This window comes from Ursus arctos, chromosome X (assembly GCF_023065955.2).
Source record: "Ursus arctos isolate Adak ecotype North America chromosome X, UrsArc2.0, whole genome shotgun sequence".
NCBI classification, from domain to species: domain Eukaryota; kingdom Metazoa; phylum Chordata; class Mammalia; order Carnivora; family Ursidae; genus Ursus; species Ursus arctos.
In genome coordinates, this window is record NC_079873.1 from 57,987,489 (window position 1) to 58,007,835 (window position 20,347).

Consider the following 20,347-nt stretch of genomic DNA (forward strand, 5'->3'; position numbering starts at 1 on the left):
ACTACTGCATTCCGGACTTGGATAATTAACTGCTTACTAAACATCTTTCTATCTCTTAGGTACCCCCAAAACCCCATGACTAACAACTCATCATCACCCCCTGAAATGTACTCTTCCTCCTGTATTCCTATCATCATTTTTTCAAACTGGCAACCTTAGTGTCAGTTTTTATTATTCTGTCTTCCTCTCCCTGATAATTTTACTTCATAAATCCTCCCTTTGGGCCCCCCTTCCTGTTTCCTCTGCCACTGCCCTCATTATCACTGCCCTGGCTGACTGCACCAGACTTCTAGCCAGTCTTCCTGCCTCTAGTCTCACCCCTTGGATTTAATCCTCCACCCTGTGGCCAGAGTTATTTTTGTCAAAGAAAAATCTGATTGTGTCACTTCCCTGGTTAATGATCTTTTCTGGCTCCCTACTGCCTTCAGGATAAAGTCCAAACACTTTAGTACAGTACACAAGGTCCTTAAGGATCTGGCCTCATCTAATTTTCCAGCCTCATCTCCTGCCACTGGCCCATACAAACTTTCTGCCACAGCCATAGCGAACTCTTGACAAGTCTTGTCACAATTGTTATTCTCTCATGCCTTCCTACCTTCACATGTTCAGCGCCCTTCTCCTTATCCTTCTCCCCTGCATCTGCCTGGCTTCTAATTTTTTGCCCTTGAAGACTCAGCTCAGGCATCGCAACAGCCTCAATATTAAAAAAAAAAAAATCCTGCTCTGAACACAGTATCTCCCCACACCCTTACTGACCTTAGGGTCTTTATGTGCTTCCCTAGTGCTCTGTGCCTATTAGAGTCACTAATCACGTTATGCCAGAATATTAGTTTACTTGTCGGTGTATGCCAGTTGACTACAAGCTTCTTGAAGTCAGGGACAGTGTCAGTGTGGCTTACCACTGTATCTCCAGCGCCTACCATCTTTGCCTCAAACACAATAAAAACCCAACAACCAAAACAAATGCTTGAATAAGTGAACGTCTTCTTGATTTTGCAAATGCTGAGCCCTTTGCCTGGTATATTCTTTTTTTTTTTTAAAGATTTTATTTATTTATTCAACAGAGATAGAGACAGCCAGCGAGAGAGGGAACACAAGCAGGGGGAGTGGGAGAGGAAGAAGCAGGCGCCTAGCAGAAGAGCCTGATGTGGGGCTCGATCCCATAACGCCCTGAGCCGAAGGCAGACGCTTAACCACTGTGCCACCCAGGCGCCCCTGCCTGGTATATTCTGCCTGGTAAATTCCTAGGTCGCTATTATATCCCTGGCATCCAGCAGAATCCCTGATGTGCAGTAGGTACTCAATTAATCCTGACTGACTGAATGAGGCCAAGCTCAAATACCACCTTCCTGACCTCTTAACAGCCCTATGTGTAGCTGGTTGGTCTCCACTCTCAGCTCCTTCTCCTGGAATACTTGTCACATTGCGCACACGACTGCTTCCCTGCTAGATTGGGAGCTCCTTGAGGACAGAATTAGGGGCGCCTCTAGAAATTTCTGAATGGCTCTTCCAGACTGAGAAGTACATTGTTTTGTGTGGCTGCAGGAGGCAGAATGGCTAGGAAGAGCAGTGGCATTATTTCAGCTCAACAGAAGAAAGAATTTTGTTAACTTTTTAGAATGGCTTGAAGATCAAATGGGCTGCCGCTGGGGAAAGTGACCTCCCTGTGACAAGAGGTGTACAATCAGAAGTTGAAAAATGCTAGGCAGTGATATCAGGGAGGGAATCTCAACAGCAGATAGGAACGTGAAGGTGGGGTGATGGGTGGAGGTGATGGTGGTGGTGGTGCTAGATGACCCTTGGGGCTCCTTCTAGATGGCTCATCCATTAACCTGTGCCCCTAAGAAGTGCCCATAGATGGGGACACGGCTTTTCCACCAATCAGACCTTTCTTAGCCAGCCTAGGCACACAGCTGCTCACTACTTCTCCTCAGGGGCAGGACTACCTTACTTCCGTCCTTATCTTTAATAACTAGCAAGCTATCTGGCACGCAGTAGGAGCTCAACGACTATTTCCTGGATTGCATCTGACTATCCAGATATCAAAGACCCTTCTCCTCTGACTGAATACATATTTTGTGAATGAAGTTAACTTAAATTCTACTATGTGACAGGGTGTGGCTCATATCATTAATTATTTACTGGGTATCTATTATATATATTAAGGCCACATGCTAAGCACTGTGAAAGAGAAAGCAACGTGGACCTCTCTTCCAGGAATTGACAGTAGGAAAGAGAAGCTCTGAATACCGTTAAGTGTAGCAGAGATATAAAATGCCCAGCACGGTGCCTGCTATTTAGTAGATGCTCATGAAAGGCTGAACAGTAGCCCCCGAAGATGTCCATGTCTTAATCCTCAGAACTTGTGAATGACACATTTTATGGCAAAAGAGACTTTGCAGATATGATTAAATTAAGGCTCTTGAGATGGGGAGATTATCCTGGATTATCTGGGTGTGTCCTTAATGTAATCATAAGTATTCCTTAGAAGAGGGAAGCAGGGGGGATTTGACACAGAAAAGAAGGTCACACAATGCAAGCAGTCACAGAGAAAAGCTATGCTGCTGGCTTTAAAGTTGGAGGAAGGGGCCACGAGCAAAGAATATAGCTTCGAATACTGGAAAAGGCAAGGAAACAGATTTTCCCTTAGAGCCTCTAGAGAGAGTGTAGCCCTGCTGAGTGTAGCCCTGCTGATACCTTGATTTTAGTCCCGTAAGTTTCATTTCAGACTTTTGGCTTCCAGAACTGTGAGAGAATAAATTCCTGTTGTTTAAAGCCACTAAATTTGTGGTCCCATTATAGCAGCAACAGGAAACTAATACAGCACTCAATAAATATTTGTGAATAAGTGAATTTTTAAAACCACTTTTTAAGATTGTTTATTTATTTATTTATCTATTTGAGAAAGAGAGAGTGCCTTCGAACAGGAACAGGGGGAGGGGGAGACTCCCTGCTGAGCAGGGAGCCTGATGTGGGACTTGAACCCAGGATTCTGGGATCACGACCTGAGCCGAAGGCAGATGCTTAACTGACTGAGCCGCCCAGGCAACCCAATAAGTGGATTAAAAAAAAAGTTCCATAAAAGAGGTAAAGATATAGAGATTCCCTTCAGTGGAAGAGAGCCTAAAAAGCTTTACAAATGCTCCAAGGAGCCGCGGCTCACTTTTCCCTGGCTTGGGGATTATTTACACAGTTTACTGCTTGCCCACCATGGTGCTGGTAGCTGTTAGCCTCCTGTGACGCTTCGGAACTCTACTCGGGGGTCACTTCTAGGGCCCTCCTGTTGTCTGAAATGCTATGTTTGCCATGTGGCCTTACCACCTGCAGATAGAAACAAGTTTCTTTTTCACTGAATTCTGATAGCAATTATAATCTGCTTTAAATTACTGAGCTCTCAATGATATGTTATTTTCTGTTATCTTCTAGTTATATCAAACGTCTGATGCTACCTCTTTAATTACAGAAGATCCTTAAAGGCAGGGACCATGGTTTATATATAACATATTTTTGGATTTGTCATGATGCTAGACATTCCACAGGGACTCAGGAAATACTTATTACTGACAATCAAGAAGCTGGGTAGGGGGAGAAGCAAAATCTTATGCTTCCTTTTTCTAGACCCCAACCAGCTAGCTGACTCAATTAGATATCAGATATCTATCGGTCTGTCTGTCCATCCATCCATCTATCAGTCACATCGATTGTCACCTTACAGTGGGCCAGGCATATACCTGGTACATTCACTGGATACAGAAGTAAACACTTGGTTTTTGTTATTGAAGGCTTGGCTGACAAAGACTGCTAAACTAACATATTATAACACAATATGCTAGAGGCAAAAACAAATACAATTAAAGGCAAGAGCAATTAATTCTGTCTATGAGAGTCAGGAAGAACTCTAGGAAGGTGAAAATTAAGCTGTGCCTTGAAGGAGTAGTATTTTTCCAGGAAGAGAAGAGGTGTTTAGGGCATTCTAGACAGAGAGAGCACTTGGGAAGTCATAGACAACTGTGAAATGAATTGGTTAGAGCAGGGAGTGACAGGTGATGAGGCTAGAAACACAGGCTAAAGTCAGGCTTTTAAAGCCATCCTGGCGAGTGTCTGGGACTTGTATTTTATATGTGAAGGGTAACCAATGGATCCGATTTCTACTTCACGTGAAAAGCACCCCCCAATAGAAAATTTGCTCTGTAAAGAGGATGTTTTACTGTGAAATCACTATATAAAATCCGTATTATTTAAAGAAATAAAACAATAATCAGAATCTTTCTGAAAAGGGTAAGTTTGGAGGGGTCCCAGAGTTAATTCCTGTTTCCCTATCCTTTCCTTCCACTGAATACAAAAACAGAGTGTTGATTAGTCAGGAAAAAATTCTTTTCTGATCACTAAAATGAGTATCTATATTTTAAGACCCAGAATTTCCTTTTTAAAAAATTGTTTTAGCTTTTTATGCTTATGAAATTTTTTGATTTGTATGTAGGTATCACAAAGTTACATTAGTTTCAGGTTACAACATAGTGATCCAGCTTCCCTATACGTTATGCTACGCTCACCATCAGTGTAGCTATCATCCGTCGCTGTACGACACGATTACAATAGACTGTGTTCCCTATGCTGTGCCTTTTATTCCCATGACTTATTCATTCCGTAACTGGGAGCCTGTATCTCCCTCTCCTGTTCACTTTTTTTGCCCAATGCCCCCACTCGCCTCCCCTCTGGCAACCATCAGTTTATTCTCTGTATTTATGGGTCTGATTCTGCTTTTTGTTTGTTTTGTTTTTTTAGATTCCACATGGGTGAAATCACATGGTATTTCTCCTCCTCAGTCTGACTTATCTTCACCCAGAATTGTGCTTATTATTATTATTTTTCTCTTCCTCCTTTAAAAAACAGCTTTAATGAGCTATAAATCACATGCCATACAATTCGCATATTTAAGGAGTACAATTCAATGGCTTTTAGTAACGTTCACAGAGTTGTGTGTTTCCATCACCACAATCAATTTTAGAACATACTTCTCACCTTTAAAAGAAAACCTGTGCTCATTAGCAGTCACTACACCTCATTTTTCCTGAGAGCTCCTGGGCCCTGGCAACCACTAATCTATGTTCGGTCTCTATAGATGTATCTACTCTGGAAATTTCATACAAATGGAATATACACTATGTGGTCATTGTGACTATCTTCTTTAACTTAGCATAATGTTTTCGAGGTTCATCCACGTTGTAGCCTACCTCAGTACTTCCTTCCTTTTTATTGTCAAACAATATCCCATTGTATGGGTATAGCACATTTTGCATTCATCAGTTAATGGACGTTTGTTTTTTTCCTATCTTTTGGCTATAGTGAATAATGCTGCAATGAACATTAGCATACAAATTTTTGTGTGGACATATATTTTCCAATCTCTCGGATATATGCCTAGGAATAGAAGTTCTGGATCATATTTTTTTTAACTCTATGTTTAACTATGTAGAACTGCCAAACTGTTTTCTGAAGCGACTGTACCATTTTATATTCCCATCAGCAATGTATAAGGGTCCCAATCTCTCCATATCTTCTTGAATATTTGCTATTGTCCATTTTTTTTAAATGACAGCCATCTAGTGGGTATGAAGTGGTATCTGACTGCAGAGTTGCTTTGCATTTCCCTAATGACTAATAATACTGAATATCTTTTAATGTCTTTACTGGCCATTTGTCTATCTTCTTTCCAGAAATGTCTACTCAAATCCTTTGGATATTTTTCTATTGGGTTATTGTTCTTTTTATTGCTAAGTTGTAGGAGTTTTACATATATTCTGGATACAAGGTCTTTATCAGATATAGGACTTTAAAATATGTTCTTACATTCAATGGGCTGTCCTTCCACTTACTTGAAGATATTACTTGCAGCACAATTGTTTTTAATTTTGATGAAGTCCAATTCATTTTTTCTTTTGTCACTTGTGCTTTTGGTGTTCCATCTTAAGAAGCTACTGCCTAATCAAAGATCACAAGGATTTACTCCTAAGTTTTCTTTCAAGAGGTTTATCTCTTACATTTAGGTCCTTGATCTATTTTGAGTTAATTTTTATACATGGTATGAGATAAAGGTCCAACTCCATTCTTTCTTTTGCATGTGGATACCCGGTTATCCCAGAACCACTCACTGAAGAGGCTAATCTTTCACCATTGAATGGTCTTGGTATCCTTGTCAAAAATCAATTGACCATGGATGTATGGGTTTATTTCTGAACTCTCAATTCTATTCCATTGATCTGTATGCCTTTCCTTATGCCAGTTACAGACTGTTTTGATTACTGCGGCCCTATAGTAAGTTTCAACATTCGGAAGTGCGAGCCCTTTTCGTTCTCATTTTTTAGGATTGTTTTGGTTATTTGGGGTCCCTTGCAATTCCATATGAATTTTAGGATCATCGTGTTAATTTCTGCAGAAAAAGCCCAGGCCCAGACGATTTCACTGGTGAATTCTACCAAAAGCATAAGGAATAAGAAATACCAATTATCTATAATGTCTTCCAGAAAATAGAAGCAGAGGGAACACTTTCCATCTTATCTTATGAGGCTAGTGTGACATTATCTTGTATATAGAAAATCTCAAGGATTTTACTAAAAACCTGTTAGAAGCAATAAGAGTTTAATAAGATTGTAGGGTATCAGATCAAAATATAAAAGTCAGTTATACTTCTCTACCATAGCAATGAACAATCCAGAAATGAAATTAAGAAAATTCTACTTACACATTATAGTGTCAATAAGAATAAACACCTAGGAATGAATTTAACAAAAGCAGCACAAGACTTGTATACTGAAAACTGTAAAATACTGCTGAGAGAAGTTAAAGAAGATCTAAAGAAATGGAAAGAAGTTGTCATTCTTGAAACGCATATTTCCAAGGGGCCTGTCCTGGTAGAGCTAGGGATGGTAGCTCCAGAGCTCGATATATGCTCATTATTACACAGAAGGATGAAGAAAGTAGCTGATGCTTTTCCCGATGTGGGAAGATGCCCTTTAGAAATTTATTTCCTTCATATATTTTGGGTGTTTAAGTATAATTAGCTAGAAGTTCTGAAATGTGTTTTTATCATTCTGCCCACCATTTTCTATAGAGCTGCAATTGTTGAAACTTCGCTACATTTTCATGGTTGTTAGGACTTTCGGACGAGGACAGTTTTTCTAGCCGTATCCTTGGCATTAAAGAGCACCCCCACCTGAGCCCGCAGCCTTGATGACCCAGAGTTGTGCTTACCAAGTTACACTCTTACTTTCAAATAAGGCATGTCCGCCCTTATTTTCAGTATTTGCTGATCAAACCTCTTAAGCCTCCTGAGAATGTGCTCTTGGTGCTTCTATTGTTGTTGCTCCATTAAATGATTCTATGTGTGCCCTTATGGATAATTACTATTATGTTCAAGAGCTACAATGGTTATAGGAGATTGGCAGGAGAGAAAGTTTCAACTAATTGGTCAGAGGTGAGAGGTATACCAGAGATAGAAAGCAAGATGGCTTTCCCAGAAATTAGAAATGGTCAAAATTTTCAGAGTTCTTTCCTTTTAATATCTCTTCTGCATCTAATTCTAACGTCTCTTACTCTCTCTAGACAGCACTCATAATCCTGCTTTTAGGCTTTGGCCTATATGCAAATCAACACAGGTCATGCGGTGCTACAAAAAATCAGGAAAATAAAATTCTTTGAAATCTACTCTTTATGTTGGTACACAGACTATGTACTGTAAATATATAGATACAGATAAAGATATATATTTTTTCAAATAGTCATCCTAAGATGAACCTTACAGCAGACACATTCTTAAAAAGTCATGTGCTAATTCACTCTGCAAATCAAATCTTGAATTCACTAGAGAATTTGATTTAAGGAACTCCATAGGTGAATCCTGTCATAGCGAAGACTCCTTCTAGAAAATGAATTCTCCATTCAACCCCTATATCTATGCATTTGGCAGTGTGCATTTTTTAAAAAAATTTACCGGTTTTCTTAAATTGGAGCATACCTGTACTTAATCTTTAAGACAGTGCTGAAATCACTATTAGAACGCATTAGCTTTCTTTGCCTCTCTGCTGGATATAATGATCTAGGGAAGGAAAAATGAGCTAACAGGTCCTAGCTTGGGCCATTATAGCTTATCACTGGTTAACATATGACATAATCAGATGTTTCCATGCCTCATGTCCAAACCTTGTCATGATGTCTTCTGTGGGCTCCCTTTCCTCACACCCTGTTTACTATTCCTGCAGTCAGTTCATGTTGCTGTCTTTTGTGAGAACTGGCTCAATAACTTTTACAGATCAAGAGTTTCTGTGTTTATTTATAAGGCCATTGTTTCCTCTATCAAAGAGGGAGAATGGAAAACCAGAAATCCCTCTGTAATTTGATTTCAGAGTTACGTCCAGCAAGTTGTCTTAGAGGCTTACATGTTCCAGTGATAGTAACTGGGGTAGGAACCAGGAGACCTAGGTTCTCTCTGCTTCAGTTTTTGGACTTAGCAAAAAGTTCCTAGCTTATGCATCTCCTTCACAGGAATATTAGCATGATGAATTTAAATAAAGGCATTTACCAAAAAAAGGTCAAAGTACAAGCTATCCTAATTATCCAATTCACAATTTTTCTCTCATTAAGACCCCAATTCTAATTTAATAGTGCTAAATAAATCAGCTTTGTGCACACCTGCTTCTCGCCACATAAAACACGCACACAAAATACACGCACCTGATTGTGGGAAACCAGAAATTAGTCCCACATAATGGATTTTCTTTCAACCACATACTCTACATTTATAGTCCACTTTAAGGGCTCTGTGCCTAGAGCTGGCAGCTCTAAGAACAGTGAGATCAGTTTGTCTACAGTTGTTCCCAACCTTTTTTGGCTCTGGTACACCTACACTTGCTTCCAAAAATATACCCCACAGTCTGGTGCTCAATGGAATGAAGAACTTTCCTGAGCTAATAGAATATAAAACAAAGAAGGCAATGGACATAGTTCTACATCTTAGGGTACTCGTAACAACACGGTAAGGCAAACCAGTGGAAATGATGCAATTGACCCCTCACTGAGAGAAAGGGGGTTTGGGGCTGCTTTTTTGAAGGTGGGAACAATTTACACTTATCAATCTGCATCTCCTACCTTGGCCTCCCCTGTGACTGAGTATAGGCTTTTTTTTTTTTTTAAAGATTTTATTTATTTATTCGACAGAGAGAGAGACAGCCAGCGAGAGAGGGAACACAAGCAGGGGGAGTGGGAGAGGAAGAAGCAGGCTCATAGCGGAAGAGCCTGATGCGGGGCTCGATCCCAGAACGCCGGGATCACGCCCTGAGCCGAAGGCAGATGCTTAACCGCTGTGCCACCCAGGTGCCCCAAGTATAGGCTTTTGAAGAGATGGCTGGCCAAGGTAAATGGTGCAGCCAATAGCACTGGAATCAGCAAAAACTAACTGCCTTTGTACAAAGACAAAAGTCAAGGCCCTAGCCTTATTAACATTGTATTCAAACTGCTTGAGCTAACTAGCCACTGGTATTGCCTGGAAGAAAACCAACTTTCATCAGAAACAGAAATGCACTTGAGTACTAACAGATAAATTATTCAGTCTCCATGACCTGCATTCAACATCGAGCCTATTCCAAAGTTGCCATCTAATAAGGTGGAAAGGCCCCTTATTTACCTGAACAGTTTTAAAAATTTCATAATTTGTACCATTACCTCCAGTAATCAATTTTATTTCATGCGAATGGCTTGAATTCCAATCATTTATACTACGTTTCTTATAATTAGCATGCATTTCTGAGAGATTTTTAGTAAATGTTGAGATTGTTTATATGAATAAGTTCTGAAGGGCAAACAGAAGTCTCTAAAGTTAATTAAGGTACCTACTTTATGGATATATATCTTTCTTAAAGGAAGTTCACAAATAGGGATTCCTGGTCAGGACATTAGTAAGAGCTTAATAACCTTGAAGATACTTCCTAGGGGCATCTGTAAACCTTGTAGAAAGGTTTTATTAGTTGTCTGGCATAAAGTCCTTAATTAATTACCACTTGACTCAATCTACCTTGTATGATTTATTATTACTGTTGTGTTAAAGTACATCAGGCAAAATTAGTGATTTTTGCTCCTTTCAACTTACACCTTACCTTGATTTGCCCCCAGTCTCCAGAAGAGTTTAAAGAGCCAGTTTTACTAAATTCCAAAGACAGTTCATAAAAGGCATGAAAAGGAAAGATTTGCAGAAGAAAAATCCACTGAATTCTAGCAAAGATCAGCGAGGAAGTAAATGTAGCTTACTAGCATTCCAACTAAATTTAGTGGTATCATTGTGTAAGAATCTGTGTGGGTAGTTGTATTAAATATTTGAAAATATGCGAAAAGAGAAAGAAAGCTGAGTCTTATCCTGGTGATAATACAGTTTATATTAAAGACTAGGTTGGGGTAGAAAATTAAATTAAGGTAAAGCTGTAGAACGATATGTGGCCCTACCCAATGTTCCTTTCTCTTCTCCTCCACAGAACTCTTGTTGCTTATATTTAAACAGCAAAACTGCAAAGGAAGTCTCTCACTCTAGTTCAAATGTTACAAAAAAATTAAGACCAATTAGTTGTAGACACATGCTGCAAATATGCACCTTCAATTTCCATTTAAGTTTCCTGAGACAAGATGATACCAGCATGGATTTAGTAACTATGGACAGTAAATAAAAAGGTGGACTCTGAGTGTACGTTGTATTAGAAAAATTCACCAGTGCTATAGACACTTGCCCTCCTCTAGCAAGGACCAGCTTCAGGAACTGTTTGGATTACGAAACTCGGTGCTGGGAATAAAGATGGATTGTATTTCTCAGACTATTTGAAATGAGTCCATTCAATAGACTGAAAAACACATTAAAATACATAAAGTAGACTGAAAGACACATAATACCAAATATTATGACCAGAACCTCTCAAAACGTCAAGGTTATCAAAATAAGGAAAATCTGAGAAAGTGTCACGTCACAGCTTGGAGAAGCCTAAGAAACGTGACAACTAAACGTAATGTGGTATGCTGGATGGGCTTCTAGGACAGCAAAGGACATGAGGCAAAAACTAAGGAAATCTGAGTAAACTGTGAATTGTAGTTAATAATAATGTATCAGTATCGGTTCATTAATTATAGCAAATATATCATATCCACGTAAGATGTTAATAATGGCGGAAATTGGGTGTGGGGTACATGGGAACATTACGCCATTGCTCATTTTTTCTGTAAATCTAAAACGAACCTTAAAAGTTTCTTAAAAATGTGTTATATTTCTCAGGCTCTTTTGAAATGAATCCACCAATGAAAAATACCTAATACTGAGGGCCCAGTTCATGGGCCTGAATCAAGGGCGCTCAGAGACATCAGCTTATCAGCTGTCAACAGGACAAGGTTATCCAGCTCAGAAAGCTGCAAATCCAGTCACCCAAAGTCCCTTCGGAGAATTTCAACGGCAACAATTGATAATTAAGATGATTAGCAAAGCCTGTTTAACTTTCTTCATCTCACACAACCCTACAGCACCCAAACATGCTGTGGGCAGCAGGTTTCAAAAGCAGTGAGCTCTCCATTTGCAAAATTCCAGCTAAAGACTCTGGAGGGTAGGGGGTGGGCAAGCCAGCCCAGGTAACCAGGATCCTTCACCGGCTGCCAGCTTCTCCTGAAAGAGGGACGAGCTGGTATCAGAGCAGAGGCAGCCAGGGCCATCAGTGACTCCTAGCTCAGGCACTACAACGTGCACTGTTATCTAACACTATCGTTCACACATACAAAGCACACAAATGCCAAGTCAGACTCTTGCCTTTCTCTTGCCTAAGGATTCTTTAAGCACCAAGAACCATGGATTCTATATTTATCAGCCAGGTTATGAATTCTGAAGGATAGTTTCTTAATGGAAATACTGACCACAGCTAATTAGTCGAATACAAATTTCAAGGTGAAAATCTCTTTATTCTAAATATTCATTCTTTCCTTCAAATTATACATATTTATTGAAGAACGATTATGAGACAGATACTGCGCTGATGGAAAAAATTAGTTCAGGAGAACACTTGGAACTGATGAAACAGTTTATATGAACATCAGATCAATAAATAGAAACGTGGATGACGTTAAATAGAATTTCATCAAGCGGAAAGCATTCTTGATTTAACCTTGCACGCCCTCTAGTGGTTACTTGGTTAAAATGCAGAGCTTATATAACAGCCCACAGTTTGCCCATATTCAACATGCTGGAACTCTGACATATTGACTGCTTATTCGACTTTGTGAGCACTTGAACTTCTCACTGAAGTATGGAATCTCCTCTCTCCCTCCATGACTTCTCTCTAACTCTCTCTCTCTCCTGGTTCTGATCATTTCATAAAAGCTGTTAAGATATCATTGATTCCTTCAACAAATATTTATTGAGGGCCTACCTTGATAGGCCCTCTTTCCAAGTTAATAACTTTATTTTTTATTTTCCAAACATTTTGATATTCAATAAGTCAGTTGGTAGTACTATGAGGGACACTCCCCCAAATGGTTGGGGATCAATGTAATCAATGTTTCCCACTTCTCTCTCTTGCCCATCCATTCCAACTTGCACACTTGATCATTCACACAACAAAATTTTATTGAGGGTTTACTGTGTGCCAAGTAGAGTTCTAGGCAGTGGAGCTATAGTAATGAACAAAACAGATAAAAAATCCCAACTAAGGATGTACTGTATGGTGACTAACATAATAAAAAACTATTATTTAAAAAAAAACCCTACCTCCTATAAAGTTTATATTCTCGTGGGAGTGAAAGTAAGACATAAAATAAACAAGAAGTGAATTAAATAATTTTTTGATGATTAACAGTATGGAGAACAATCAAACAGGGAAAGGGCAATGGGAAACTTTTTTGGCAACGTGAATCTTAAAACATGGTCAGGGAGCCTTAATGAGACGGTGATTATTCAGCAAACACTTGAAGGAGGTGAAGGGGCATTAGCTGGGGGAAGAGTATTTCAGGCAGTAGGAACAGCAAGGCAAAAGGTCTAGAGGTGGGAACACTCCTGGTAGGTTCAAGGGACATGAGAAGTCCAGGGGCCAGAGAACAGCAAGAAAAGAAAACAGTAGTTCTACAGGGAGAAGGAGGGAAAGGGAGGAAGGTGCAGGGCTCTGCAGGCCATGGTAGGGACTCCGGCTTTTACTCTGAGTGAAACAGGGATCCGATGCAATCTTTTTTTTTTTTTTTAAGATTTTATTTATTCATTTGACAGAGAGAGACAGCCAGCGACAGAGGGAACACAAGCAGGGGGAGTGGGAGAGGAAGAAGCAGGCTCATAGCAGAGGAGCCTGACGTGGGGCTCGATCCCACAACGCCGGGATAACGCCCTGAGCCGAAGGCAGACGCTTAACCGCTGTGCCACCCAGGCGCCCCCCGATGCAATCTTTTGTTCTTTCTCCTTACCCCCAACAGCCAATTCAACACCAAGTTCTGCCAGTCATGCCTCTAAAATCGCTCTCAGTGTTTTTCTTCCTTTTTACACCCCCTGTCACATTGTTCATACTTATAAGATCTGTTTCCTGGGCTCTGAGCATAACAGTCTGACCTTTTTATTAATGAGACTGGCTAGAAGGGTCCCACTGATCTGGGATCAGGAGGTGGAGGTGGAAGTAAAGGGCAGGGTATAAGACTGTAATTTACGCGCAGTCCTGGTACCTGGACCTGAAAGCAAACACCGAAGTTACATTTAAGAGAGAATGCTGAGGCTGAGCTGGGAAAGCATGCCTCCAATAGGATTATAAGATCAAGGTGCCTCTGGGTGGTCCTCCCAACTATTTCCTGAGCAACAGCCTTCCAGTGAATCAGGCAGTGGGCCAATCATGATGTTGCTGGAAAGCTGGCACCTCCTGCACGATGCAATTGGTCTCAGGCTTAGGTTGCTGAGGCTAATTTCAGGGTGCAGGGCAGACAAGTGCATCAGGCAGTAGCAAAAGACTGGATGGGTGATCGTGAAGTAGGAAGGGCACAAAGGTCTACGGGCAGAAGACTAAGTTTCACTTCAAAGTTTCATCAAGGTAAGAGTCCTCCAATGTTTAGCATGGGCAGATAGGGCTGTGCCAAAAGGAAATCTAACTGGTGTCTCACCCCTGAATGATCCAGTTAGTGTAATTCCTACACTGCTCGACAGCAGACGCTTTTTCTCTGTGCCAGACATTATTCTGTGTGCTTTACACACATTACTTCATGTAATACAACTGCTTTGTGTGGGAAGTACTATTATTAGCTCCATTTCACAGGTGAGGAAATCAAGGGACAGAGAGCTTCAGCAAGTTGTTTGAGATCACACAGAAAGTGGTAGTGCTGGCATTCAAATCCAGGCAGTGTGACTTCAGAGGCCCTGCTCTTAACCTCCGTGCCATGTTGTAGGGTGAAGGCTAACTGAACGTGGCCTTGGCTGGTCGATACTTGGGCGGCTACACTGGGTATTGACCAGGTTCAGAGCTGTCAGTGGTTCTAGGGCAACAGTAGGCTGGGAACAAGTAATGCCATGAAGGGAAGAGGTCTGGACAGAGGGGTGTAGTGAGTTAGAAGTGAATTCTGAGGAGGAGGTTGGGCCAGAGGGCCAATTGTATTACATGTTGGAGGTATAGCAGGAGTGCTGGCCCCCACCCCTGCCAGACTGGTTGATCCACATGGCCTGGCAGGTTGTCTGCTGGTAGTGGTATGGTGGAGAGGCAAACGTGGAGGAGGTTGTGCATGGCACTCTCCCAAACTAGTGTATGAATGGGGGGCTGTGGTTGGGGAGCAGATGGCCATGGAGCCTATGAAAGTGGAAGACATTTTAGAAGCATGGGCAGCAATGGCTGATGTGAACTGAGGTAACAGGGAAAGAGGGACCTGCAGCTAGTAAGAAGATGTTACAGATATGAGAGGATGAAAGGTCTACACAGAAGTCCCGTGGGACAGTGTCCCAAGAGCCTGAAGGCTACCTTGGTCTGTTTTTGCCTCAGCTGTAGTACTTATAGAGGTATACTAGTAGTTAGGTCAGAATGTGGCAACTAGAAAAACCTTTAGACCAGGAGTTCTCAAACTGTGCTTTGCAGAAGAATCACCTTGGGAGACACTGGTAAAAAATGAACATTCTTGGGCTCTGCCCCTGGAGGGTCTGACTCAGGAATCTTCATTTTAGGATTAAGATGCAGGTGGTCTGCAGATCACAGTATGAAACAAAATCCATGAGATTATAATATGTAAAGTTTGAGCGGGCTGTGTTGGCCTTTTGGAGTGGTACCCATGAGCACAGGCAAACCCTGACCCTAATAGAATGAGGCACCTGGGAACAACATAAACCTCTGGGCCGCCCCAGAATGGGCCTGGATCTTTCTGTCTCGCACATGCATCTGCCTGCTCACTATGCTGTGGCCGGGGTGAATAGCTGTGACATTCTCAGGCTGGAACCCTGTCGATATTCTGAATTCTGAAATGGGATGGGAACTCTGGGAGGGGTCTATTTCACCTGGGTACTGGTTGAGTTTACAAGTCTGCCCTAGCTGGCTACTCTGGGATATAATGCTTTGTGGTCATGATCCCAAACTGCCTGTCCTTCTTAAAGGACGTGTCTCCTTATCTTCAGAGTGGCCTTGATCACTACGGGCTCTCATTCCCACTTGGGGTAGCTGACCTTGGTTAGGGCCAGCTTCCTGGAGATGTGGGTGCAGGGGCAGAGATCAAAATACCCAGGTCCTCCTGCAACAGGACAACGACTCCAACCCATCACCCTCCTATCCATGCCCTCGTACCTGGATGCTGAAGGCATTAGACAACGGTACAGGCCAAGGCTGGGGGTAGAAGGCCTTCAGACAAGGGAAGGTCATTTTTGTGTCTCGGGACCAAATTCCTTTGTCTCAAGGAGAAAGGACACTGGGAGAGTGAAGACGCAGAGGCAGTACATGAATTGCTCGTGGTATCAAGGGATGGCTGAGGTCTTCAATCAGCCTAGGGGACTTCATTTCTAGAAAGGCTTACATCTTACCCAGCACTATGTAAACTCTGTCAGAAACACCACTTTCACACTTTGGGGCTTGGCCTGGAGACAGCGCTACTGTAACCATTCCATTACCACGTAGCTCAGAGATTCTGTGAGCTACAACATTGAATACATTTATCAAACTATTGCCCAGGTAAATAACTATACTGTGAGGTGCTGTGTGATCTCATTTGCTTGAAGAAGGCAGGAGCGCCGCACAGGACTTTCCCACACATTACCTTTCTTGACCTAGATGAGGCTGTTGGTGCCCCTCAGGTACAGATAGCTCTGTGGATGCCAGAACCTCATGGAACTAAATTAGGAAGTCCTAGGGTAGTGGAAAGGATTTTGAATGGTCACTGCACTGAGGATGGTATCATCGTGACAAGAAGCATTCCCTGCGTTTTATTTTCAGAAAGAGTCTCAAGGCCAATGCAGAAGAAATGGGGGATCTGATGAAACTGCTGCAAGTTGCTGTCCAACGTTTTTATTTTATAGAAGGCCTTGATTTTAGACTGAGAGCATCCACTCCTTTGGTAGTAAGGAAAGTCCTGGGGTGTCGGCACTACCGCCCAATTTGCCGCTGAGAAGCAGTCTCTCTGTCTCTTAGAAGAGAGTATCTTCATTTGCCTTATGGGACTGGGTTGGACGTAGCAGTGTGAAGGGTTAGTTGAACGGGGAATTCTATGTGACGTTTGGCAGGGTAGAGGTATAGGGAATGCTGGCAGTAAAACTCTGACAAAGCAAAGGTCATGGGTCTTAAAGGCAATAGTGAATAGTCCACTCTCAGCCGGGAGCAGCTTATTGGCAAAGGGAAACCTGAGTGCAGAGGGTGCTAAACAGTACTAGGGCTGACTTCAGCTGGACAGGTAGTGGGAACTTGCTGGACCAGGGACTTTTCTGAGAGGCTACTGAGGACCCCCTGAGTATAACCCAGTCTAGATATAAGTGACTTTTAGCAGACACCACGTGCCAGGCTCTTGGCTAAGCTCTGTAATGCAATTATTAGATTGAACCCTTATAACCCTATAAGGTAGATACTATTATTGTCTCCACTTGACAAATGAGGACACTGAGGCACAGAGGTTTTATAGCTAATAACTGATGGAGCTGGGATTCCTTGGGCAACACCGAACCAGTGTGATATACTGTCTTCCCCAGTTCGGTAGGAAGTATAGAAACACACCTCATTCCCTGGAGGCTAGGGGTGGGGATGCCATAGGGACAAAGCATGTCTTAGCTGGTTCCTACTTTGCTGCCTGGCTGGGCAGGTTTCTGATGAAGGGCTGGTGCCTTACAGGCTGGACATGTACCGATAGAATGGTCTGGGCTACTGTGGTAAGGCTTGTCTGTTCTGCAGGCTGCAGCACTGAACGGGTCTAAAGAGAATCCAGGCCTCCGTTTTCATGTAGGTCTCTGTTTGTCAAGGCTGGAGGGGGGGGTAGTGCAGATACAGGAGGGAGGCTGGCTGCTCGGTTAACAGGTTATCGTGTTCGTACAGCCCTTTGGGGAACTGGAACCGTAATGCAATTCACTGTCTCTCACTTCATGCGTAAGGAACTGGAGCTCTTGGTAATGTAGCTCTAGTAGCTGTGATCGAAATTCCAGGTGCGTGATGACTAATGGCTAGAGGTCTAGTTCTGGTTCTACATTTTTCTCGTAGAGCTTGCCAAGACACAAGGCAGTTTTATGGCTCTGCCATTTACTGCCCCCAGGTGGAAGTACCAGAAACCAACAACATTCGAGGACATCTCTCTCCCTCTTGGAGCAGGGAAGCGGAGCAGAGGGGGCCCGGCCGGCATAGATCCTTGTTGCCAGGTGGTAGGCAGAAATGTCATGGGATGAGAGGGCAAATAATAGAATTGTGGAAGGAAGAAGTGCATGGTTGAGTGAGGGATGCAGGTTTTAAGTGGATTATCGGAACGAGATAAAGGAAAATACTGGGAGCTGAGATGCAGAGCCAAATAGGGTAGGAGACACCAGAAGAGGCCAGAATGAGGAATAGCCAGTCGAAGTGGACAAATCAGATATCTCTCGGCAAATTCTGGAGGTTAGGAGTCACTGTTCTGTGTTGGGTTTTAATATCTCCTAGCACATGTTTACATGGATAGGGTGAGACCCATTTGAGGGAATCTGGATGGGACAAGATGACTTCCTAAGGGACTGACTACAAAAAGCAGAATCAAAGGATTCGAAGCAGCCTGTGAGCAAGTGACAGAAGAGGGCAAGTGCATTTTAACAGAGAAAGTAGAGGTCACCGGGCAGGTGCTCCCTCAGTTCTCTAGTAGGCAACCCCCACACTCATCTGTTATGCCTTCCTTCATTTCTTTTGCTCTGGTTTAGAAGCGGTGGTTCTCCTCCTCCCAAAACCACTCACCCCATCTTCTCCTGCCTCCTTTGAGACTTTGCTCCATTTCTTAAACCTTCTCGTACATCCAAGATTTCCCTTTCAGCCCAGAAATGCTCTTAAATCTTTGAGAACAAATCCAACAAGCCACCCCTCAAGCCTTACTTTCCCTTGGCCATTGCCCTCCTCTCTCCTTTCTTCCTATTCAAACTTTGGACCATTTATGTTCCTTTCCTGCCCATTTCCTTAGTTCTTACTTACCCCTCAACAGTTTGCATTCCCCTCACTCTCCGGGAAGTTATCTTACCAAAATCATTAATGCCTACGTTACTCGCCAAATACGATGGACACTTTAGTACCTCTCTGGATTGACTCCTCCATAGCGTGTGACACTACTAAGAGCTCTTTTCTTCCTGAAACTCTTCTGCTCCCTGCGGATTCTGTGGTCCCTTTCTATTTTGATCATCCGGCTAGCCCTGCTTGTTGCTTTTCAGCTGAATTCACTGGGGCCTCTTCTTGCTCTGGCCCATTACAAGCTGGTGTTTCCTGGGGCTCTCGGCTCTCCTTTCTTTTTCTAACTCTCTGCCTCTTCCCTCGGTAATTGTGTCCATTGTCATGGTTTGCACCACCACTTCATATACTGGCAACACATCTGTGTCTATTTCTAGCTTCCACCTCCATCTCCAAGTCTGAGTATCTGGTTTCCCTGGGGATGACCCTTGCTGCACACCAACTCCTACTCTTGATTTACTGAGGTATACAAGGTTGATGAGTCAGACTGCCTGGGTTTGAATTGCAACGTCATCACTTACCAAGCTCGGGCAAAGTTGTTTAACTTCTCTGTACTCCCGCGTGTAAAAGAGAGCAACTAACAATATCCACGTCTTAATTCGAGAATACACGAGAAATGTGAGGATCTGTAAGAACAAGGCATGTAAGGGAGCTTCTAGCACATAGCTCAACACACGCTGGCTATTGTTATCAAGTCCTATCTTCTTTGGGACTCTGCTCAAAACACGCCAGAAACTTGACCGATCGTCCTCATCTTTTCTCTCTACCTGTATCTACTCATCACTGATACTCAATTTTATCTCTTAAAGCTGCCTCAAGTCAGCCGCCGCCATTCACCATGCCCCAGTCTCACTGCTCTGCCTTAGTTCAGGTCCTTATCACTTGTCATCGGGACTGCCGGGACCCCTGTACAGTCTCCCTACCTGCAGTCTTCACCTCCATCAATCCGTCCTCCAGGACTATAGTCTGTTGGTTTTCTAAAACACACATCTAACCATGGTACTTCCTCGTATGATTTTGTAGTGGCCCTCTATTTCCTAGCGCAGAGTTTCTCGAAGCACAGCAGAATCACTCCTGGAGTCTGAAAGTGCAGGTTCTGACCCCCTACGCTAAACCTACTTGATCAAGATCAGAGAGAGAACTAGATACCGCATCTGCCGAATCGGCGATTCAGATACATGCGAAGCCTTTCATGACCCACTTCCTACTTTCCTACGTCATCTTCTGCTATTACCCACTTTGCACTGTAACCCTCCAACAATAGTGGGCTGCGTGTCGTTCCCCAAATCCAGCAGGCTGTTTTACTCTGCTCTGCTTTTGCAAAGGCACTTGTGGCCTTCTGGACTGTCATTCACATTCTTGTCTCCCCAGCACACTCACTCCTCTGTGCCCTTTGAAGTCTCCTTCACCATAACCTCCTTATTGACAAATCTTACTTTACTCCTCTACGGCACTGTTTCTCAACCATTTTTGCTCATTATCATTTCCCAATCCAAGGAGCCTTTTTAGGTACCTTTTCCTAACTGACCACTCTACACAATTTTCATATCCCAGATGAAATTTCATATCCCAATTTTCATATCCCATATACTGAACATCTGCTTATGCACTGTGACCCTTTGGAGGGCCACACACCCTGTAACATCTAAGTTTTTTGCCTCTCCCCACCCCCTCCAAGAATC

The 20,347-nt window shown here is 42.6% G+C and overlaps 1 protein-coding gene across 15 annotated transcripts in view; it reads right to left on the reverse strand.

The window, feature by feature from the left end:
* HDAC8 (histone deacetylase 8) overlaps nucleotides 1-20,347 on the reverse strand; it is a 213,078-nt gene that overhangs the window by 179,440 nt on the left and 13,291 nt on the right. The window contains exon 5 of one of the 15 annotated variants that reach the window (XM_026485744.4): nucleotides 13,234-19,291. The exons of the other annotated variants lie outside the window; for them this stretch is intronic. Within the exon in view, the coding sequence (XP_026341529.1) occupies nucleotides 19,243-19,291 (49 nt within the window). The 3' untranslated portion in view covers nucleotides 13,234-19,242. Of the gene's footprint in view, nucleotides 1-13,233; nucleotides 19,292-20,347 lie in introns of those variants that run through there. 15 annotated transcript variants of the gene reach the window in all.